Source organism: Mixophyes fleayi, chromosome 9, assembly GCF_038048845.1.
Source record: "Mixophyes fleayi isolate aMixFle1 chromosome 9, aMixFle1.hap1, whole genome shotgun sequence".
Lineage (NCBI taxonomy): Eukaryota > Metazoa > Chordata > Amphibia > Anura > Limnodynastidae > Mixophyes > Mixophyes fleayi.
Window position 1 is genome coordinate 10,395,657 of NC_134410.1, and position 25,122 is coordinate 10,420,778.

A 25,122-nucleotide genomic window follows, 5' to 3' on the forward strand; every position below is an offset into this window, starting at 1 on the left:
ATCATGCACGGGTTACCTGACCTACTAAATTCTTAGTGTGTGTGGAAAAAAAAACTCAAAAAGGGCTGAAATTTGGTATACTGACACTATTGACGAGTTGAGGGGTCAAACTCATTTTCGTGAGGTAATTTTACCTCATGAACACACATGTGTACAGTGGCGGATCCAGGGGGGTGCGATCGGGGCAATCGCCCCCCCCCCCCCCCCTAGCAGGGGTTTGCTGCCGACGGCTGCACAGTATGTGCAGGTCCGTTTGGCAGTGACAGTGTGCTGCTGTGTTTTAAACACAATCAGAGCTGCCGGGCAGCACACTGTCCCTGCCTGTCACTGCCGAGCGGACCTGCACATACTGTGCAGCCCCCGGTAGCCTCAGAAGTCGGAAAGGGGGTGGGGCCTAAATCGCCCCCCCCTAACATCCCCCCGGGGAACAAGCATTTTCTAGATCCGCCCCTGCATGTGTAGCGGCGTGTGTTAGTGTGTTAGTGTGTGTGTGTCTGTGGAAAAAACTATTTTCTCAGAAAGGGCTCATTCGAATGACCTGAAATTTGGTATACTGACATTATTTGACAAAAAAATGCATGAGTATCATGCACGGGTTAACTTGTATATATATATATATATATATATATATATATATATATATATATACTTTGTTATTTATTTACTCTTACACACATTATTTAGCAGTGTGATGTGAATTAGTGAATTCTGCTTCTTATTTCATAATTATTCCCTAGTGTGACAGTGAGTTAACGATTTATGATAGGAACACCTTGATGGTTATGCAAAGTCTATTACCACAAATAGATTATATATGATTTACATTGAGCGGGGAAAACCCACTGGTGGTGAAATAGTTAAATAACAGGTTGCATTAGTAGATTTGTTCATTGATATTCAGTTCAGAAACTAAGCCACACTTGCCAACTCTCCCTGAATGTCGGGAGACTCCCTGAAATAGGGGTGATCTCCCTCACTCCCTGAAGAGTCTGGCATTCTCCCTGATGCTGACCCAGTACAAGACGTGGTTGGCTTCACCATCTGTGGCATGATGACACAGTTCAGAAATTGTGTCCTATGTCCATGTATTGATGCCTATGGAGGTGGCCATTTTCATGGAGACCAAGATTTAATCAAAGACTGACAGGTAAGACAACATGACTTCAGTAATGGAGACAGAAATGTAAAAGACACATCAGTCTCTAGAGATTCATTAGCTGCTTTTCTTTAACGCATAGTTGCCTACTCTCCTGGAATGTCCGGGAGACTCCCGCATTTCTGGGAGACCTCCCGGGAGAGCAGGGCAACCTCCCTGCAATAGATAAGTGGCGGGGAAGGGCTTAATGGCGCAAATATTGTGTCATCTTAGCCCCGATGCGATTCGTCAAGCCCCGTCCCCACACGCCCACCTCCCCCGGGACCTCCCTAAAGCCAACGAGGAAAAGTTGGTAAGTATGAACTAAGTTATGCCCAGCTATATAAATGTAAAGTGAAGTAAACTCAACCCATGTTACCCATAAATCAAATAGATGTTGTGTTTAAGAAGTTTACATGTGCAAGAAATAAACAAGCGCGGTTCAGGTTTTTTAGAGGGCTGAAAAATAGATTTTCTCCCTATATGTCATATAAAATGAGGCAGTGCAGCTTTAAAAGGGGAGTATATTCCGTCCATAGTTCTCCTCAATGAAGTGCTGTGATATCACCCGAATGACACAGCCAAGCTGCTGTTTGGCAACTGTTTCCCCTCCAGCCCCCAAACCTTCCCTCTCCTCCGCTGTGACCGTACAGAACCAGAAAACATCTGACAAGTTCAGACATCTGGGCTGAGGGATCTGTCCTCTGACAGAGAAGAGACACCATCTGTTCCACATAAGCTGGTAAGGAAAGTCCTCCGTGTGTTATTGTGTCCTAGAGGATAATGTATAGGAAGATTCAGATACTATAGAGTTTCTTGAGAAACTAGGATCAGGGGACAGGGATCCTATGTCTCACATTACCTTAAGGTTACATCTTAGAAAGTTGCACTACCTAGAACCTTCAAGTTTGTATTTTTGACTGATCATCTGCAGAGTAGACAGAACATTCTTCTGTTACAATTATTCCTTTATAGATACATTAAGATATATTTATCAGGACATCTCTTCAGCTGCAATAAACTTTAGTAAACTTTTTGTGATAGTCTATTTTGACACAGAGCTATTTGGGGGAGTTTAGTAAATGCCAGACAGGAATTGGCTGTAGCTTCTGCTCAGTCAGGAATTGCATTAACTATTTGTGTAGATAAACCGTTGGATGGTCTGATTCCAACATTATTAATAAAGGAACATATGTGAATAAATGAAGCCAACTGTGGTAAGTCTATTAGAAACTAAAGTTGAAATAATTAAAGCAGCATGTCATGGCTCACATAGAACGATGGATCTTGAGGTAACTGAATTATAATTTGTTCTTCTGTGAGATGTTGTTTAAAAAAAGGTGGTGATGCCAACAGACACCAATCAAGCATTCACTTGTGTTTTGTAAAATAAGCTGTAGAAATTATATCTAGGGGTATATTTACTAAGCGGCGGTTCGTTCTCGGGTTTTGTCATTAATAATACCACCTAGAAACTGATTGGTGGCTATGGGCAACAACTCCGATGCTACAGTATAGAACAGTTTTCTTGAATGTCCACAATAAGTCTTTGTGACAATGAATCGATAACAACATTGGCAATCAACTCAATATCACAGCATGTCCGACCCTGGAAATGACCTCAATGCCCAATAATCTTCTTGTTTCTGCACTAGCAGTCCCCGGTGATGTCCAAGAAGATTCCATGTGCCAGATCTTGCTCAATTTAGGCCACTCTGCTTTGCGGCTAAAGAGCGGCCGCATTCACCCTTGTTCGGCCAATTCAATATTGCTGCAATCATAATCATGATATATTGAGTCATCACCACAGGAGCCATTATAGGGTGGCTGGATGTTTAGTGGAAACTCTTTGATCACAGGCTGTAATTCTGTTTACTGTCCTATGAACAGCAGTGTTTGATGTCTCAGGGAAAACTTGTGCCGGATTTGGAGGGGGTCCAGGAATACAATGGCACCGGAGCCAGCAGACTGCTATGTCTTTCTCCAGGAAGCTGGAAGCGGGAGTGCTGACTTTCAAACCACATGCTAAAAAATTGACATAGTCTTAAAGCAGCTTAGTTTCTTTACAGATGTCCTTGCTGTATAAACTATCCCCCCAACAATGCCCTATTGTTTGGTATTGTCAAGAAAATATTCTGCTATTTCTCATAATGCTTTAGACTTTGTGTAAGGTACTAATTTTACAGTATGTATATATAAGTTGTTATATGGGGTCACCCAGTCAGTGCAGCACCTTATAATACAATACATAATGGAAGTAACAAGTGCAAGTGTATTATAAATACATAGCATAGCTACCAACATTCCCAATTGATGCTAGATGGAATTAGACATCACCCCCTATCCACGCAGGGAATGCACTGATTTTCCTGAACATGCCCAGAAAAATGCCTTAGCCTTAAGGTTAAATGGGGCATGCATTTGGATTCAGGTCCTTGCTAGAAGAGCTAATAATCTAAATATGAGGTTCGTTATGCAGACTATCTTGTGCTCATGTGTGTAACTGAACATTTAAAGAAAAATAAAGTGAAAATAGGCCATATCTGTAAGTAGGGCTTATTTTAGTCTTAGCAGTTACCCTTAGACATTAACGGATAATGTTCACCAGGACTAATGGCACTTTTGGATTCATTGCATCTATATAGGTCAAGCTTAAGCAACTCGTGGCTCGTTACCATAGTTAGAACTACATATCCCAGCATGCCCAACCATCGTGTAGAGGATGAACTTTAAATCCATGGCTAATTTCATGGTCTGAGGAAATCCATAACAGTGCCAGGGGTATATTTACTAACCTGCGGGTTTGAAAAGTAGAGATGTTGCCTATAGCAACCAATCAGATTCTAGCTGTCATTTTGTAGAATGTGCTACTTATTAAATAAATGCTACCATTATCTGTTTCGGAAACATCAGCATATACTTTAGGGGCTAGATTTACTAAGCTGCGGGTTTGAAAAAGTGGGGATGTTGCCTATAGCAACCAATCAGATTCTAGCTTTCATTTATTTAGTACATTCTACAAAATGACAGCTAGAATCTGATTGGTTGCTATAGGCAACATCCCCACTTTTTCAAACCCGCAGCTTAGTAAATCTAGCCCTAGGTGTAGTGGTCCTTTTAATCAGCAGTATAAATACCATTTAGACAGACTGGGACCATTACACATTGAGCTGTATTCAGCTGCAAATCCCATTTTCCCTGCAGACACTGCTGAGTGCTTGCGTGGAAGATCCTGATTATTTCTGGCATTAATACACCAGAGTGAAGCCTTTCTGCGATGGAACAACCAATATCCCTGCTAGTCCTGGTCCTGGTCAAGGTGGTCGTCTCCCGGTATTATGAAGGTAAATTGTTCTTCTTGAAACTTTCCACAGTTTCGCTATGTTGTTCCCGTTGAGTCAGTTCTCGCACCTCATCCCAGCACATTCCATCCGGCTTCTCTGTTTGATTTCTGGGAAGACACGTAGGAAAATTCTGTTATTATGCAGCAAAAATAAAATTATATAAAGGAAAAGAATTAAACAGAATAGGAAAATTGTTCAACGCAGGTAGACGGTTCTAATGTAAATAGGATGTGTCTTTATGTCTGGCTGAAAATGTCATATTTAAATATACAATAAAATAATATATTTATATACTATTGCATAAATGTCCAGGATCAACTAAGAGCATTTTTACAGTAGAAAGAAGCTTTCCCTGGTGGTCTAGTGGTTAGGATTCGGCGCTCTCACCGCCGCGGCCCGGGTTCGATTCCCGGTCAGGGAATAAGATTTTTATATTATTATTATATACTATTTATATGGTATAAAACATATATTGCTCTTTTATGACGATTACACATTGTTTTCACTGTAAAAGACAGAAGAAAGATAATTCTTCATCACTTGACATCTGTTCTCTCCGTGCAGCATTTCTCTGTAGCAATCTGCAAGCATGGTCACATGACTCCCAGAGGGGGCGTGGCTGAGAAGCTCCAATTACTTTAATAGTCACCAGGATATTTCCTGCACTTTATGTTGCAATTGTCATCATGCAATGGAATAATATACTGATCTTATAGCCCATAGGTAGCAGGTAACAGCACAGAGAACTGGGGGCAGTTTAATAAAGGTGCATGTGGAGCCCTGTTGTGTGCTTAGAGGGGTTTCTTATTTTCATCCTGGTGCTCTCCAGCTGCTGGGGAACTAGCTGTCTCTCTTGCTTGCAGGGCATGCTGATACCTGTGGTTCCACAGCAGCTGATTGCTATCTCTGTTCTAAGTGAGAATTCGTGTATAAAATTGCTGATGCTGCAAATCTTAACACATGGATATTAGGGAGCAGTTTGCAAGTTTTCCTTTACATGACCCCTCTCACCTGCTGTTTATGTCCTTGCATCTGTCCCCATATTGTGAGCTGTACAAGTGATTTATAACAAACTGAGTACACATCCCTGTGTGACCCTCTAACAGTGCAGAATGCATGCAGGCTGAATGAATGTGTTTTTGTGGGGTTTTTTTAAACATCAACTTAATTCAGCCCAAGTAACTGTGATAGGAAAATAATCTGGGACAGAACATCTTTACACTATGTGTCCCTGAAAATTGCTGCTTTTCAATATTGACCATCAGTCTTGAGTTTATAATTTAATATGTGTTGAAGAGGGTTTTTTTTTTCAGTAAGGACCTCTTCAAAATTAATTATTGCCCCACCCCCTTATTCTACAAAGGGGGTCTTTGTATTTTTTTTTATTTTTTTTACTACCAGTAGAGCTTCCAGTGGTTTGCATGTTCCAGTCCACACATGTTCAGTACAGCAGGGTGAGGACTAGATCACATTGTCCCCATTATCTCCGATGGGACAGTGTTATAAGGCATGGTCTTGTGGCCCATTCACCTTTCTGCTGCACTTTAAACTAAAGCTGGATGAGAGCCTGAGGGCAGATACATAAGACTAATGCAAGCTCCCTAGTCACTCCCTCCCCCTTATTTTTTAACCCTCTGTGCTGCCCAAAGTAAGGAGCCTGAAAGCCCAGACCATGTTAAAGAACTAAAGAAACAGACACTAAGGGGTCTATGTAACATTGGGGGCTAGTGGGCGGCATGAAGTATAACTGTATCGCTGCATATCACAGTGATGCAAACTGTACCGCTGCTTGTACTTACCATGCCGGGCATTGCAAGAGGAGCTGCGATTGTCATTCTCCGGAGAAACCAGCTGATCTCTCTGGATTTTTGACTCATCGCAGCTTAATAAATAGTGTCAAAGCTGGACTGATGTGAACACCAGACACAAAGGCTCAGTACAATGTCTAGAGTCAGTTGGCTGCTGTAAAGCTGTCTATAAAACACATAATGCTAAATACTCCTCTTTACCAAGAGGAGTATTATAAAAAAACTTATGGTGAGAATTGCATGCAGTGCACAGAGGTGATACTGTGCAGTCTAATCTTCTTAGGGACAATTCTGCAAAATGCAAGACAGTTGTAAACCATGTTACTGCAGTGAATCCAGGCTGTGAACAGGTTACAAATCTCCTTAGTTATTGAAATTGTTCTCCTATGTGTCATCCAGCCCCCAGGCCCTTACACAGACATGTCTTAGTGTTATTCACATTCTTGTCAGTCCCAGCAGTATAGGATCCAATGATGTTATTGCAGGGGTGTAACTGACAATGATGCTATGTGCATGTAACCACATAATTTCTAGACGGTTGATCAGTTTACAAGGAAATCTTCAGTCTACGAGTTGTATGTATGAACGTTGTGTCATATACAGGTGCGTCTTATACCACCGTCTTCCTGTATGAGTGTGATCACTCCTCTGTGCTGCTGGAGGACCCTGCTCCTTCTACTATCTAACATGGGGCTATTTAGTTCCCTGTTTTTGGACATGATGATGCTTCAAGCACAAAATAGTGAGACATTTTAAGTTCCATCCCATTCAATTTCTTCTGTTTTTAGCTTCTTTGGACTTTTCGCCCCCATATTATTTTTCTTTGCAAAGTCTAGATCCAATGTGAAAAGATTAATTCATTCATTGCATGAAAAACTCTCTTTATGCCATGAACTGCTTGATCCCACAAACTACTACACATATAGGAACATATACATCTATCATGTGTAAAAAAAGTGTCTGTTAAATAGACACATTTCCCAGCTGTCTTCCTTGGCCCTGCTCCGACTTCCTCTTGTTGGAGGACACCGGGGTAAGCTAATGCCAGCCCTGCCACTAATTAATTGAGTTGCCTGATGGGATTAATGTTAATCATCATCATCATCATCATCATTTATTTATATAGCGCCAACATATTCTGTAGCGCTTTACAATTGGATAATAGACCAGGGTCTTAGGGACCAAGGTTCATTATACTGGGACCTCTGGGGTGGCAAGGCTGCCACTCCAGGGGTCCTAATCTTGTTCATGACCCGCGGGATTTGCAGAGGGGCGGTTTCCACACCACGCCACCAGTGGGCGTGACCAGCATGGATGGGGGTGTGGCTATAATATTAGACAGTGCTTGGCTGCTCTCCAACTCTTCCTAACCCCATAATATACATGGGCAATGCTGCGTGGACTACTGTTAGGTGCACACAGCTCTCTCTTTTCAAGTAGAGCCGTGTGAAGGGGGGACAGGGTCCAGCCACTTCAATTATACAGTGCCCCAGGCTTGGAGGGGGGTTTCCGGGCACTAGGAACCCCCCCCCCCCCTCGTTTTGCCTATGCCACAGTTCAGCGCAGGGCTTTTCTTTGCAGGCTCACCTACTCCACCTAGAGGCACCAGCCCTACACTACAACCAGGGGCTGGTTTTCACTATGGCAAGAGAGAACCAGCCCATACTGTCTGCCGGTGGGTCTGGTTGAGAATTTAGGGGGCCTCCTACCTGGTGAACCTCACTGTATTCCTACCTGGGGTAAGGGGTTTCCTTAGAGGGAACACTCATTTTTCACTGATGTTCTCCTTTAACAAATCATTGTGGTCCAAGCTAAGAATTGTTGAGAGAGGGCGACAGATAATACAAATAGCAGCTGCTGTAATGTGGGACTATACATGACCTAAATGCAAACTTCTAAACGTATGAAATGGCCAAATAGAGACGGTCATAAATAATGTGAATAGATGATGTATTTTTCCAGTGCACAGTTTACAGTACTCACCTACACACAACACATCTCACACATATACACAGGTCATATGCTGTTTGTAGCCAAAGAGCCATTTTTGCTAGTCAATAGAGGAGATTTTATCGATACAGGTACATAGATCTGTCATTACAGGGGCAATATAGAAAGAAAGAGGAATAAGGCAAACACCTGGATTGTATGCTGACAGCTATATATACTCAGTGGTCGTAGGTCCACATTGTACTGTGCCTCCCCATATCCTCACCACCAGCTGTATTAGTACAAATAAAACACAACTCAGCTCCTGGTTAAAATATGAAAATAATATAAATAGTCAAACAAAAGCAAAGCAATGAACTGTGTAGTGAGCGGAGTGAAAGCCCATGTACCTTAGACCTGGGCCTATATTGCCTTTCCACAAGTCCTAATGTCCCGTATTCTGCTCTCGCAGAGTTATTAGATCCGTTCCACCAGCCTCGCCTCAGGCGGCAGAGATGAGGTTCTCACATTGAGACCTCCCCTCCCCCAGAGCTGTGGGCACCCAATGCTCTGCAGTTATTGATTACTAAAAGAACACAGGGCGACGCGATTCTCTTTCTTTAATTACTGTAGCGCGTTGACCGATAGCATGAGAAGAGTAGGACAATAAATATTATTCCTTTCCTGCTCTTAACTTCATCCTACAGTCAGCAACCGGTGAGCGGAGCGTGCAGGGGTGGTACGCTACTGGGAGTTACAATCCAAAAACAAGTGAGGTGACACAATTTATTCAGTTGTATTGGGTAGGGAACGTTAAAATGAATCTGCTTTAGCTTCACCGAACATTGCAATGACCTAAAGGTAAAACAAGTGCACAAACATCAAGGTTCCCTTTAAGCCAGGACTAACTGCTGTTCTACATGTAACAGACAGACATAAAGTACAGGGCATGTTCCTGAGGTCTGTGTCGGAGATGATGGGAACATTCAGGGGAAGATGGGGGAGGAATGTGCAACGTTAAATTGTGTCATTCCACTTGTAATCTTTTCCAAATGTACAGGGCGGCGGGGGGTTTATGACAGAGGCTGAAACCACAAAGATCTATGTTCTTCTATGATCTGATCCTGTGTGGAATTCACCGATGACTGTATAGAATGAAAGCTCTATGGAACCCCATCTGAGGGAGATCTGTGCAGCTACTGATCTGTCACAGCTTTAGTAGATGTTATTCATCATAGGGTATAAAGGGTATTTATAAAGAAATAATAACTGTTATATGAGTATGTGCTACTGTGACTCATCATTCATTCAGATTAGATTTATCAAATATTCTAAAAAGAAAAAGTGGTGGTGTTGCCAATGGCAACCAATCAGATTCTAGCTACCATTTATCTAGTACATTCTACAACATGATAGCAACCAATCAGATTCTAGCTACCATTTATCTAGTACATTCTACAACATGATAACAACCAATCAGATTCTAGCTACCATTTATCTGGTACATTCTACAACATGATAGCAACCAATCAGATTCTAGCTACCATTTATCTGGTACATTCTACAACATGATATCAACCAATCAGATTCTAGCTACCATTTATCTAGTACATTCTACAACATGATAGCAACCAATCAGATTCTAGCTACCATTTATCTAGTACATTCTACAACATGATAGCAACCAATCAGATTCTAGCTACCATTTATCTAGTACATTCTACAACATGATTCTAGCTATTATTTAGTACATTCTACAACATGATAGCTAGAATCTGATTGGTTGCTATGGGCAACATCTCAACTATTTCTCTTTAGAATTTTGGATAAATCTGCCCCTTATATTCTGTCAACTTCACCAGACAACCTCAGTCAGTTAGATATAATTACTCCAGGGGGGTGGAGTAAGGTTTTCTCCTTATTCCGCCGTTAAGGATGATTTGCTTATCGCTACTTATTGCGATACTTATAGTTAACCCTTACCGTTCCTCTGAGATGGTCTCTGTACATATGTGCATTTATTCAAAGAATTCAAAGCATTTTTATATGGTTTTCATTCTGAGATGGTGATAAGATAAGAAGTTTTGCAATACTTGTTATTTAGTCTTCTCGATGCATGGGCTTGGGTAGCCATCGCCTGGTAAAGCCATGTTATCATCACCACAAACCCTTTGTTGTATTGGGTGAAACTCTCCAGGCTAAATAGACCGCTAAGTATTAATGATTAGTCAGGTTGCAGAGCTGTAAAGAACAGGCAGTTGTATTATCACTAATTAGCTGACGGTTTTGTCTGTTACGTAGTCTAAGCTCAGCTAGTAGAACGAGTGGACCAGGAACTGTGATCAGGAGAGATGTGACTGTTGTGTGCGACTCTCGTAGAGACAAAGAGGATGTGAACACAACAGTCAATGTAATAGAGAAACATTAATATAAATATATAGACCTACAAGACAGTGTGTCAATTAAACCGATAATTTAATTGCAAATTCTATAGCAGTCAAGCTGAAATGATATCGCACTTAAACATTAACTTGACACTCTGTAATATTGATTACAGGACACTAGTGTTTATTTTAAAGTCATTTGTGTCCATTTAAATCCTTTTCTGCAACTTTTTTTACTTTGAAGACTGACCAAAGTTAATAGCCAATCGATTTCCAGGGCATCAAACGGTTTGTGATTTGCAGCCTTATCTTGAATAAACGTGTAAGGCAGTTTTTAGAATTCTGAGGACTTATATTGCGCGAAGAGGTTCCACTAAATACATAAGGTCCTAACATATATATTTGCCAATATAACATTTGGGCTTCAGATTAGAATAACCAGCAATGGCTCCTTTGGAGTAATACTGTTTAGTTTGGTTGCCCTGGGTATCAGACACGGCTGTGTAGTGTTAGGACTGTCCACTGTAACCTCTATCTCGTCTCCATTTTGTGTTACCTTTTCTGCAGCTGTTAGTTCTGTGCAAGATTCAGCAAATAGCTAGAGGCTGCTTGGTGATGATGTTACAGGTACTGACTAGTGCCGCTAATGAATGCATGCAATGTATGATGGGAGCTGTCATTTACTGCTGCAGTCATTGTACACAGAGCCGTGATGTCACTTTAGGCTGCTTTCCCCAATAATACTGCATTTTAAACCAAAAAAACAAAAACAGAAAACTGCTAATGAGAATTACAGATGCTGCTATAAACAGGTATCTGTGGGCTCACGAAAATAAAACAAAAACTTAGACACATTTCTTTAGCAAATTTTAGCTTTATTGCAAATATCATTTAGAGACGGAATTATCCCTTATGGATGCATTGTGTGCCCACATACTGTATATTAGCCTTGGAAAGATATTACTTAGCCTCGGTTTAGCATGTCATAGTTGTGTAAGCACTGGTCTATGAATCATCAGTTATTAAATCACCTATGACTGCTGTATCTTCCCTGTAGGCTCAGGATACCCAGCAGATGAGAGCTACAATAACGAGGTCTATGTTGAAGAACGCCCGCCTGTACCCCAGCCAGATTACCGAGGTAAGACATAGAAACAAGCTGTTTATTCAGAAAATCAGTAACAAGAACAAGTTGCTTTCTGCACATTGCTATATCCCTGTGAAGATCCATCCCTCATCCCAAGTCATTGACTCTAATCAATATATTACCTTGTTATTTTTTTTTCCTTATTTACCTGTTTACATAACACATTTATTCATATTTGTTCGACACCAAAAGAGGGGTGCATCTATCAGGATCAGGGTCTGGGAGATCCTGGAGGGCACAAGGCGTGTGTGGGCAGAGGGGGCGTGGCTCCACAAATTTTGTCATTTTGGCCCCACCCCGGTGACGTAATGCCTGTTTTGGGTCTTTTTACAGTGGTAAAAAGACCCCAAACAAGCATTGCATCACTGGGGGCGGGGCCAAAATGTCGCAAATCGTGAAGCTCCACCCCCTCCGCTCGTACATGCCGGCTTTAATCTAGTGAAGTGGGCAGATGCAGGAGAATCGCCAACTCTCCTGGGATTCCGGGTGACCTACCTGGAATTCAGGAGTCTCCCGGACATTCCGGGAGAGTTGGCATGTATGGTTAAGTACACAAAGAAGAAAAGAGAAAGCTCTCTCCCATGAAGGATGCACTCGAAGTTCATTATAGTTTCTATAGATTATAGTTCCTTTGTAATAAACAAACAGCACAGGAAGATTGTAATGTTTGTAAAATAAAACCCCCCTGGATTGTTGTTAAGAGCAGCCTGTGACTGGTATGTGGCGTGTTCTTAATTATGACTCACAGTGATAAACAAGGGCTTCGTGCGCTCTCGGCCGAGGTCTCAGCCACTTACTCAGTGTGTTTACTCCCGGGCCTGGTCTGTATTTCTCCTGCTCCTTATCTGTGACCCCAGGAATATAATTGGAAACAAACATCAACTCTGAGAGCCGGCAGGAAAAGTCCTTCTTTATTCCACGGGTTTTACAGAATAGGGGTTTTCTTCCTGTGGATCGTGTCCTTGCCGGGGCGGGGGACCAGACAGATCCAAAGGGTATTCCTTTCTGATAAAAGGAAACTGCACAAATATATTATTATTTTTGAAAACTTACACTCAATTGATAATAAGATGATTGGCAAATTATTGATATTAAATATTCTGTTGTATTATTAAATGAAAATCAATGTGTAGGCCGTTCAAAATACTTTTTTAATGCATATAAAAATGCAAGTAATAGCACATCTTTGCTCTGCGTGTTTTATATGCATTTGATACGTTTAAAAGTGGGTTCAATCCGCGTTTCTTAAACATGAGTCTACGATGAAGTCAGATCTGAGAACCATTTTTAACAGTGGCAATGTATGTTACAAAAAGGATCATTCAGATAACGCACCTTAAGTTAAGCGTACATAAAATGTGCTAATATGTATTGACTCACTAGGGGGAATGAGTTTTATTGAAGTATCTGTTTGTATGCCCTTTACTGCTGTTAAAAAATAATTTAAAAATCATAATTTTAACAAAAGTTCTTAGGAGGCCATACATTTTTTTTCTAACCTATCTAATTGTGAGCTGGACATTTCAGCTAGCTTGTGTTAATTCAGTTTGAATACAACTTGCATACAACCAGACTACTGATACCTGTGACATTGTTGGAACAACGTTGAGCTCTCGAAAGAACATTTAACCCTTCATGCTGTTGTAATCTGGTTTTCAGCTAATGAATCTAATGAATCTCTAGAGACTGAAGTGTCTCTTACATTTCTGCCTCCATTACTGAAGTCATGTTGTCTTACCTGTCAGTCTTTGATTAAATCTTGGTCTCCATAAAAATGGCCACCTCCATAGTCATCAATACATGGATATAGGACACAATTTCTGAACTGTGTCATCATGCCACAGATGGCGATGCCAACCACGTCTTGTACTGGCTCAGCTTCAGGGAGAATGCCAGACTCTTCAGGGAGTGAGGGAGATCACCCCTATTTCAGGGAGTCTCCCTGACATTCAGGGAGAGTTGGCAAGTATGAATATTGCTTATTATAGAATAAGCAAATTATCACTCAGTATAATAGGTGGGCCATATTGTTTACTAGTCCATAAATTAGCTGCATTATTGGTAATGTACAGAAACTCATATAAGTGAATTTGATAAGCACAACATATCAGCCTTGTTGTTAATCCATTATAATCTCCAGAGTTACCGCTATTTCATATATTTATTTTCACTTTCTTATTTGTTTGCTAGTTTCTCGCTGGTGTTATGACCTGAAAATCCAGGATGGGGAGGCCGCCTGCTACTCACCCCGGGGAGGGGGGTATCGGAGCACTCTCGGAACCCGCTGCAGTTTGTCATGTGACCAGGGATTCCGACTTATCGGACAGAACTCGGTGCATTGTTTGCTGAGCCGCCGCTGGTCTGGATACGCTCACTGTAGGAGTAAGTGATTCTGGAGTTGTCATGTGGTTTGTCTGTTTTATGCAAATGGTTTGAGTCTTATCTGCACACAGCTTTCCAAGGCAAGTACTCCCCCAAGCAACAGTTATTGGACACCAAGGGAATCATCTAACAATAGATGCAGGGGGTGGAGAGCTGTACTAGGAGTTTAGCCAAAAATAGGGATATGTTAAAGTCACCACGACCATTGAATAAACGGATGTGCAATAAGGGTGTGACCAGATTACAAACGAAAAGACTCAACCCTGTAGTAAAGCAATCATTGTGGTGAAAATCGGATTCATTCTATGTCTACTTGATGGCTAGTTGGGGATGAGTAACGATAAAGAAGTATAAATACATTATTTATTGTACAGTTACATCTAAAGCCTGGATTCAAATGCCATGTGAGTTTGTGAGTTTTATATCAATGCGTTGGCTTATACCCTTATTAGCAAACTCAAAAATCCTAGTTGTGATAGTAAAGTTTTTAGTTCTTACCAAGCAAAGTAAACAAGGAAATTAGAAGCTCTGAGTTCTGTTCATTTAATGTCTCCACGTTTAGTAGATGGTTCTTGGAGACCTGGAGAAATGATACACCAGACATTACCCCCCCATTCTGTGTTGTTTTCTAGGGATACGATGCCACGTTCTGCCACCAATACCTTATGGGTTGTACCAGTGCTCAGCAGGGGTGTACGAGGGATCCCGCTGTGATTACACCTGCTCACTTGGCTATCAGATAGAGGGGGATCGCAGCCGCGTCTGCATGGAGGACGGGCGCTGGAGCGGCGAAGAACCTGTTTGTGTAGGTAAATTTTCAGATGGATTGATTGAAGGGCGGAATTTAAAAGTAAGCGGTTTGCTCCAAAGAAACGCTGAACAAGCTGGAAATAAACATTATCTAGTGACGTACTACCACCATCATATTTTACGGTGTGGCTGTGGTGATGTAACACATGATGGAATTCATTGGTCACCTGAACTCAAGCAGGTTGCTTTAAACATTCCGTAGGGGAATTCAATTAGCAGTAACGTGTCTCCGGATCTTCCGCGAGACACTTTGCGGCGGAGATTTGCCAGAAATCTCCGCTCATTTTTCCTCCTATCCCATAGAGGTGTAAGAAAAAATGAGCAGAGATTTCTGCCATAATTGCCGGCAATGTGCGGCCTGATGTCCGTGCGCCACATCGCCGACAATTGAATTCCCCCGTACAGTTTTAAAATTATTTTCTTGGGTGGATAAGAATGAAGAAGTTGAGTTGGATTAATAACTTTGAAAGATTCAGTGGACCCCTCCGTAGGCAAACCGAGGGGGAGGGGGGGGGGGGGTTCCTGAATATTGATTCACCTTTGGCACACAGAATCACTGCTACCACTGTTTCACAGTGATGGATTTAATTAATTGAATATACTTTATATTTTATGTCCCATGCATATAAACATATTGCAAGCTCTATGGGTCAATATACTAATGTGCCTAGATTAGAATATAAATCCAGTATGGTTAACAGAGCCTGTTTAACGTAACAAGCCCTGGATTTTACTTGCATTGAAGATATTTATATCATTAATTTGTTATGGTATTGACGTTTGTTTGGGAACAATCTGGTTATGTTGTGACAGATGTGGATCCTCCCAAGATTCAGTGTCCCACCTCACGGGTGAAAGTCGCTGAGCCGGAGAAACTCACAGCCATGGTGTCCTGGGGCAGCCCACTGGTGAAGGACACCGCGGATGGCGTTATAACAAGGTCAGGTCATCCCGCCAGTCATGATCAAGTTCAAAGAGGCAGGACAAGGTTGCAATATATATAATAATTTACAGTCTCATCTGTAATCAAAGCATAAAGTTGTTAAAGGAATACTGTAAAATTACTTAATTTGAAAACAGTATAATCTAGAATGTTACATAATAATTTGGCCACTAGGGGCGCTGTTCCATCGTTATAGAACATGACAACGCTCATTCATATTGACAAATCCGAATAAGGTATCTACTAAAAGGGCAATAATCCTCCTCTGCAGATTATCTTCTGTTAGGCTCTCAGCTAACGTCTGCATCCTACAACCCCCAGCACAGTTATAGTATAGTCGCTGTTGTTTCTTCTTTATTATAACAGTTTTAATTGTCTTCTTTTAAACCCAGAGTATTCCGCCGAGGCCCTGAACCTGGATCAGAACTTCCTGAAGGAGAGCACATCATCCGCTACACGGCGTACGACCAAGCGCACAACAGGGCGAGCTGCAAGTTCATAGTTAAAGTACAAGGTACAAGATGGCGCCAGCATCCTCTTCTGCTCAGATCCGGGCGGCAGAGGAGAGTTACGGGCACCAGAACAGCAGATTATTGGGCCCCCAGGCTGCACGTTTAGTCTCTCCATAACCAGTACTGTAGATCAGCCTAGGCTGGTGTGTTATCTGCTCCCGTTGCCCCCTGCCTGTAATCTGACTGCCACATGCCTCGGGCCACCCTTTTTTTCACCATTATAATCCACTGCCTGCCTAGGGGCCACCACTGTGGCCCCTAGGCAGGCCTGGGCACAGGTACTTTGTAAGCGCCCAGTACCCCGGACTCTGCTATCAGATTGTAAGATATGGTATTTAAAATGGAATGTTGCAATGCATTCAATGTTTAGAGGCAGAAAAATGGACCAAGCACGTTTTCAGTATGGAGGAATGACGTTATTAGGTTACTCCATAACAGCTCCATTCACCAGGCTGTAGCCAAACATGGAGATCGAACCTGTTGCCTACATATAATGTGATTGTTTGAGGCCATGTTCATTCAATGATCGCTATGAACCAGTAACTTGATCGGTGCCCGATGAGTGGTTGTTTTTTAAGCTGGGCACACACTACAGGTTTTTCATTCAATTATCATGTTGATTAAACGATAAAGGACCAGTTGGTCAGATATTGCATTAGTGTGTACGCTCCCACAATCATGCTTTATCGTACCAAAGCCCATCGTATCGTTTGATTTGGTTTTATAAACTTCCTAAAAATCGCGATCCCTGATGGAACGATGTCGGGCAAATGTGGCAGTGTGCACGTACTCACGCCCAGAAGGGTAGGCAGATATCTGTAAAGTGTGCAGAGTCTTTTCAGCAAATGGTTATGAGAGATGGAGATCACAGATCTGAAGGTGAATCGTGCTCAGTCGTAAAATCGTTGCAGAAATCGCATCTGCAGTAATTTTCTGTAGTGTGTACCCAGCTTTACTGTGTGAGAATGACACCAAATTATGTCATGACTTAAACTAATTTATTGATGGAAGCACATTTTCATGGGAAATAATGTCATGTATTTCGTGTGTCCTGTCCCCTGATATCAGCTCTCACATAGTTAAATGAAAGTAGCCAGAGCTGCACATTCTAAGTGATGTGACCTCCTTTTCCCCCCTGCAGTGAGACGATGTCCGATACTTACTCCTCCGGCTCACGGTTACATCACCTGTAGCTCTGCGGGGAATAACTACGGCGCTAACTGCGAGTATCAGTGCGAGGGTGGCTACGAACGGCAGGGGCCCGCGGTCAGGGTCTGCCTGTTCAGTCAGCAGTGGGCCGGATTACCCGCGACGTGTACACGTGAGTCATCTATACCAACAATTATTATAATCATCAGTAGTGTGATAATCACCAGGCTCAGACTGGCCCTAGGGCAAGTGACTTTACTGTCCTCTGATTTTACAAAACAGTAAAATAAATACAGGCATAATGTAGGTTATTGTGCCTCTATGGTATAAAATATATGTAGAATGTATTAGTTCCAGCTCTACTGCTGGTCTTTGTAGCTGTATCTGTACTGATACTGTACATCCCAGTCCCACACTGAAGGTTACTAACAAGGTGCAAATGTCTAATTGCCCTTAGCAACCAATCAGCAATAAGCTTTGATTGATCTAGTGCAAGTTGGGCAAATGAAAGAAAACGTCTGATTGGTTGATTGTTTTTTTCTCCGTATTAGTAAATGCCCTTATCCGTTACATCTGTAGTCCGCTAACTACCCCTCAAAAATATATTTTTTTGAAATTTAATTTACATCTTTAGAACATGAGTGGTAGCAGCTAACGCGTTTCTGCCAGCCCCGTCCTTCATCACATCATGATCTTATCTTGGTGTATGGAGTCTCGTACCCACATGGAAGGGACTTGATTACTCATTTCATGAATGTATTTCTTTATATTTTAAGCCATGCAAATAAATGTCAATGTGAACTCTGTGGGAGGCTTCGTGGACCAGTTCTTTGAGAAACAGCGCTTACTGATTATCTCTGCGCCCAGCGCCTCGGACCGCTACTACAGGCTTCAGAGCAGCGCACTGCAGGTAGGTGCGGACACAGAGCGTGTCCTTAAACTGTATGCGTGATGTAGGCTAACAATATGCATATTATTAGGTCTGAAAGCTGGATGTCAGACCATAAGGACTAATGCTATATAATAATATATAATACTATACTATCAGGAGCAAACACAGGATTTGTAGAGGGAGGTTTCCACACCACGCCACCAGTGGGCGTGACCAGCATGCATGGGGGCGTAGCTATAATTTTAGACAGTGCTTGGCTGCTCTCCAACTCTTCCTATCCCCATAATATACATGGGCAATGCTGCGTGCACTACTGTTAGGTGCACGCAGCTCTCCCTTTTCAAGCAGAGCCGTGTGAAGCAGGGGAAGGGTCCAGCCACCTCAATTATATAGTGCCCCAGGCTTGGAGGAGGGTTTCCAGGCACTAGGAAACCCCCTCCCCCATGGTTTGCCTATGACTATACCAAGTAATTGTATAATAGTTACAAATTTTCCACAAGTAGACTGGTGTCTAAAGTTCTCCTAATTGTAATCTATTAAATGCCTCCAGAGGTATTTACTTTAAGGGTCCACTCCCCTTGTGCTTGGACACACGGTTCGGGGCACTAACCTGTCAGTAAGGGTGCACATATTTTGGTGCTTCTCACTTTGCTCTTCCGACCTCTCTAATGTTAAAATGATGGCTTTATATTCAAACCTGTTCCATCTGACAGACATAATAAAATCTTACGCTATTAACACCGAGCGCTGTTGGTGAGTCTGTGGTCAACAAGACTCGAGTCCTAAACCACCAATGAAATCCCCAATTGAATCCTATTCAGTGACTAAACAAATGTTTTTTTTCTTAATCCTCACGTGTGTAACCTTATATTAGTCTACATGGAAACACACGCCACGATTTGCATAAATTAAATAGTCTGGTGGTTATAGATGTCAACGAGTTCGTCTAGTAGACCTGTTGCCTGTGTCGGAGCTGGGTCAAAACGCCATCGAGCCCAAGACGTAGCACAGTTTCTGGGCTACTAATGCTGCCAGCTTATCTCCAAATAGGCCTCAGTCCTAATCCTTGCTCCATATTCAGCAGAAATATACAAAACACATATATTATACTGTATATCTGTGTCACATAATATATGTCATCTATTATTGCCACACAGTTACTAGTTGGAACTAGGTTTGTTATATCCCATAAAAAAATAGATTTAGTGCTGAATAAAACTGTTAGATTTTCCAGTATGGATTCCCTGGTGAACACTTTGCTCCTACGCCTAGTTACTGAGTATGAGATTAAATCCTGACAATACTGGAATCACACATAGCAACTGTAAAGAAATCGCTGGCCCTGTAAGCTTCAGTGTTCAAAGTCCCTAACCATTGCCTAGGTTGCCTGGTTCATAATCTAACTTGAATTGTTACGTTGTATCAGCCTCTGGTGTATGTGTATTGTTGAGTGTTGGTTTTGTTGCTATTTAGCTATTTTTCTCATTGTGTATTGCAAATGGTGATGAGACGTTTGTGTGATACGATGATTGTGAGATGAGAGGATTGATTGTGAGATGAGAGGATTGATTGTGAGATGAATTTGTCCTAACAAAACAACAGCAGTCAGACTATAAGACAAATCAAAGTATTTAGTGATAGTGTAACACTGGAGTTTTGGCTGTTATAACACGGTACACAGAAACTGAACTGTACTTTCAGGAAGGTTTTTGCTTAGTCATTTTCTGGGGTTTTCTGTGTTTATATGTCTAATAGTCTGAATTGCTTGATGAATAGCTACATTGTTTGGTGTAGAGATTATTGTATTAGTATCTGTTTTATGCACTTATGGCGCTTGTTATGTAATATGTTTGTGTAAACAGGGCTGTGCGATGACATTGAATTCTTGTTCCCACATTCACCGTTTAGCTGCCGAGCAGTTCCATGTATTTACCACCGACTTATATATACATTCAGGCCCGGCGCTCCCATTAGGCAAGGTTAGGCACTTGCCTAGGGCGCCAGGCTCTGGAGGGTGCCCTCCAGAATGAAAATGACTTTAAAACTGTGCGGCGACCGCTGACCATACCTGTAACGGCCGCCGCACAGCATTTAGATGCACGGGGGAGGGGGGAAGAGGCTATTGCTCACCATCGCCGCCTCTCTGCTCCATCTCCTCCCCTCCACTCACTAGTGTCAGTGAGTGGAGGGGAGGAGACGGAGCAGAGAGGCGGCGGTGGTGAGGTAAGGAAAGAAGGGGTGAGGGGGGAGAAAGGAGGAGGGCGCCGATTGTTGCGGGGGGGGGGGGGGGGGGGGCTGGGGCGCCGATTTTGTACAAATGCCTAGGGCGCCATGGAGGCTAGCACCGGCCCTGTATACATTGGGAATATAACTGGTCATAGGAAATATTGATTCCTATGGTGGGCATAGTTAATACATACATGTCCGTACTTGCAAATGCACCATTACCCATACATGTGTTCTAACTCAGGCTGCTGTTAATCCCAGCAATCCGCTCAGTTCCTAGGTCCTGTTTTGTGTGTAACAGCACGTAGCTAACCTGCAGCTAAACTGTATTGTATAATGTGTTATATAAAAAGGAAATAGCTTGAAGTCTGCATCTGTTGCTGCTTCAGACTGCACACTGCAGATCCCAAAATACACTTCTCATATTAATGAGATCTAATAAGTTTGAAACAGTAAACAGTAACTAATAAGTTTGAAATGTAAAGTTTTTGTGATTGCAATAATATTCACATCTATTTATATTTTTATAAATTATGTTTTTGTGTAGGGAAACGAACTCTTCTCTGCCTTCTGATCATGTCAGAACAATGTTTTTTTTAAAGGCAGAAAGCTACTGCAGAAATAAAATAAAAAATATTTAATTTATTTCATGGTCTATTGGTATACGACTTATAGATATTGAATGAGATAAGTTATTAGGAACAATAGATGTAATCAATTCATTAGGAACTCATGACATTTGTTTTTTCTGAACTGCATTCTGTTGTTTAGGCCACGAAATAGCTGTGTCCATCATTTGTAGGCAATTATGAAACGCTGACGAAACAGTTTCCATCATACTTACCTCTGTTTTTTTTTAATTATATGTAATATATCATAATATAATATCCCCTTGGAAAACCTCAGAGCAGTTTGTACATCTGTAAGTCCATGCACGTAGCACAGTGACCTTCTCAAGGTCATCTATGCAGACGCACAGTCGGTGCCAAGACATTACCTACTCCTCAGTGTTACACATCTATCTTCCCAGAGGGCGGTCTGTGGTCTGGATCAGCGACAGGTGATCGTGGTTGAGCTGGTGGGAGAGATGCCAAAAGAGGTGGGACGAGTACGCGCTCAACAGCTATCCGGGGAACTCATTGAACAATTGAGGTAACTTGACTTTGCTTCGCTAACAGATTTGTGACATAGGATGAAATGTGTTACAGGATTGCTGAGAAATCTGTCTTGTGTTGGAAGCAAAATATTGTTATACAATGTCCATGACTCTGTTTGTGCATTATACATAAAGGAAGCTACACACACGGTGGGGTTGGTTGGCGTGACTCCGGCTGTGTATTGTTGAATTGCTGTATTTGGGGTCAGAGAGAACACGTCAGAGGAGACTTTGGGATAAAATCAGAGCCAGGCATTGTTTCTGAATCTTCACTTGAATCAAGCAACACTAAAATTCCCTGAAATCAATATGCGAGACACTTATGAAAACCGTTGCACAGGGAAAGTTGGTGTTGCCAATAGCAACCACTCGGATTCTCAATGTCAATTTTATATAAAACAATTTAGAAAAGAAAAGCAAATATTTGGTTGCTGACGCTAACGTCACCTTTTTCTTGTATTCCGGACGCTAACACCACCTGAGCTGAAGGTTTTGTACACGTTAACCAATCGGTTTTATGGCTCTCACAGCTATTGACCCGGAAAGCGTTCAGTACTAAGAAGGAAGGCATCTGATTGGCTGTTAACCATTGCCACCAATCACATAACATTTTCTCTGGCTCACAACCAATCATATGGCTCCATGTTTTGCACTGTGAGCGAGGCCAGCTTTCAAAGAGCGATCAGCACTTAATGCAAGGGAAGTGTTTCACGAATTGGTTAACTAATTAGTTCGTTAGTGTAATTCAGTGGTAAATAAGAGGGCAGACAAATGTCTTGAGGATGAAATTGGCCAGGTGGATATCTATGAATTTTCCTTCTTAGACCTATGTAATAAATACCTTACAATCCCCTCTTTTGAATCCACAGACAAGCACTGCATATTTCCCGGGCCTATTTCAATATGGTTCTTATTGACAAGTACGGTGTTGACCGGGAACGATACATGGTGCCTACAACGTCTGATGAGATCTTCACCTTCATCGACACTTATTTATTGAGCTGGCAGGAGATGGCTCAGCTGGAGAGGAACAAGGATAACTGTGATTAATGATCCAAGCTGCTCTGAAAACAGAACTGTTGAACTAACCTGTGGTAAAGGCCACATTCAGCAAACTTAGTGAAGAAAACAAAAGTTTTTTTTTTTATTACTAAAGGTACAGTATTTATTAAATAAAATATATATTTGAAAAGTACTTGTGAAAATGGATTAAAATAATAGATGCACGAATAGACACTTTATTATAATTGTACATTATAGCGACAATGCCACGAATAATTGAGGTACTGTTTTATAACATAATACCTGGTTTACTATAAGAAGTCACATTGCGTTATTCTTTATCTTTCAAGCTTCTATTAATGATTTATTTTTCTGTGTCATGTGGCTGCCTTGGCAACCACAGTCATGTGATTCACACTCAGGAATGAGCTTGAGTGCTGAAAAGCAAATGCGTTCCATCGGAGAGACTGTGCCATGCAGGGGCAGCCATATAGGGAATGTGTAGGTGGGATTGAAGCTTCAATATTTATATAAACACCTAGCAATTATCTGTATAAACCACTGGTTCTCAACCATGTCCTCTGGCCTCGCTAACAGTGCATGTTTTCTGGATTTGCTCCTAGAAGATCAAGTAGATTAATCTAGTAGCGATTAAAACTACCATCAAACTTAGGCTCTGCACCCACCCACTTTTTCAAGCTTAATCACCCACTGAACCTGTAACAGTCCCTACATCCTCACCGTGGACTATTTTAGTTAGGACACAAAACAAACTACCTTTTCTGGTTTTGATTTTTTTTAACTACAGAGGGACCCAGGTTACTCGATGGTTCAGCGTTTTCTTTAAATATCCAAAGAGGTCTTTAAGGTGATGAAAATGATAACTTAGCAGTATTACTGTTTATTAAATACATCATTAAAAGTTGTCCACAAAATTGCTCTAAAGTGTATAATACTGATAGATAACAATGGCGCTCCTGCCCGTGAAACATGGCGCCCTGATCTTCCGGCAATAAGTGGGTGACCGGTTCTGGGATACCTATCCCAGCCGCGGCCTGCAGAAATAGGTAAGGTGGCAGGAGGGCGTGAGAGCCTAAAATTAAAATATAAAATACAGTTAATTGTGAATAAACCAGATTCCACAACTGTAACCAACCTTGCTGAGTTTATTATCTGGAATTAAAAGATAATTCAATCCTAAAATAATATCTGTAAAAAAAAGCTAATATGTGTCTGCATTTTGTTTATTATTGTGACCCCAGGAATACCTTTTGTGAATCCCAGCAGTCATTTTTTGACTGCGGTCCTGGTCAGGGTAGAGCAACTTGAAGAACTGACATCCTAGCACTATGTGCAGTGATTGTGGCAATAAACTACAACTCCCATCAACCATTGCAAACATGCATTGAATTGTATACCACAGCCAGCAGCTACAACTAATGATTCTCCAGTCACAGTAAGTGTGGAGGATAGATGGAAGCTGATTGGATGCTGTGGTTCTGTCCAATCAGCTTCCATCTGACAATCTCACACAGTGTTCTCTATATTTAAAATGGTCCAGGCTGTTATGGCCTACGACCACCTAGATGAGCTTTTAGAACAGGCAGGGTAGAGATCTTTCCCTATCGCAGCTGCCTTTCCCGTAGAGCTTTATATGCTCACAGGTACTCAGATGCTCCCAGGTCTTAGGCTCAGAGTAGTAAAAGCTCATCAAAGATGGCCGCAGCACAGGTGGAATTGGAAGCACTGGCCTAGGCTGGAGCGGATGGTCGGAGGCAGGCGGAGGTCAGGGTCACAGGCAAACAGCGGAGTCTTCAGCTGCGCACCCCACTCCTTCCTGCTTAATTGTCAGCTGTGTGTGTTATAGCTGTAACACATGTATACAGTTCCTGCTTATACGTTATTACAGATAGGTGTCTCGTTCTTTGATTAAATGTATTGTTTGAACTTATTACTGAGATTAAAGATAATGTGCGGCCCGGCCCTTCTGAAGGTTAGAGGATTGTATCAAGTCACCCATCACTGTTCCAGTAGCTGAGGGAGAGTACAGACTGTAATTTCCATTTAAGCATTGTCTAATTTGTTAATTTGCAATTGGCTGTTAATCAGACCAATGTCACCCCATCAGAACATGTTTAATGCTGTCAAGTTATTATTAGATTCTAGTTATCATTTATTTAGTACATTCTACAAAATGACAGCTAGAATCTGATTAGTTGCTATAGGCAACATCTCCACTTTTCAAACCCGCCGGAAAACTCTCAGCTTGATACATTTATCCCCTACTGTGTGTGTTTGTTCCA

At 41.8% G+C, this 25,122-nt stretch overlaps 1 protein-coding gene and 1 non-coding gene across 2 annotated transcripts; both read left to right on the forward strand.

Moving 5' to 3' along the window:
- The first annotated feature begins 1,701 nt into the window (after nt 1-1,701).
- On the forward strand, nt 1,702-23,012 carry SRPX2 (sushi repeat containing protein X-linked 2). Its single transcript, XM_075186357.1, has 11 exons — nt 1,702-1,877; nt 4,340-4,479; nt 11,658-11,741; nt 13,938-14,129; nt 14,762-14,938; nt 15,753-15,879; nt 16,275-16,396; nt 17,536-17,715; nt 18,320-18,453; nt 21,692-21,813; nt 22,687-23,012. The coding sequence occupies exons 2-11, from the start codon at nt 4,413-4,415 to the stop codon at nt 22,865-22,867; spliced, it is 1,386 nt and encodes a 461-aa protein (XP_075042458.1). The 5' UTR covers nt 1,702-1,877; nt 4,340-4,412; the 3' UTR covers nt 22,868-23,012.
- TRNAE-CUC (transfer RNA glutamic acid (anticodon CUC)) lies at nt 4,829-4,900 on the forward strand. Its single transcript has one exon. It is a non-coding gene; the product is annotated as a tRNA-Glu (tRNA).
- Nucleotides 23,013-25,122: the final 2,110 nt, after the last annotated feature.

Coding starts and splice junctions, on each gene's coding strand:
- SRPX2 (XM_075186357.1), top strand. CDS start 4,413: ATGGAACAACCAATATCCCTGCTAGTCCTGGTCCTGGTCAAGGTGGTC. Junction 14,939..15,752: donor CGAAGAACCTGTTTGTGTAG/GTAAATTTTCAG, acceptor ATGTTGTGACAG/ATGTGGATCCTCCCAAGATT. Junction 15,880..16,274: donor GCGGATGGCGTTATAACAAG/GTCAGGTCATCC, acceptor TTTTAAACCCAG/AGTATTCCGCCGAGGCCCTG.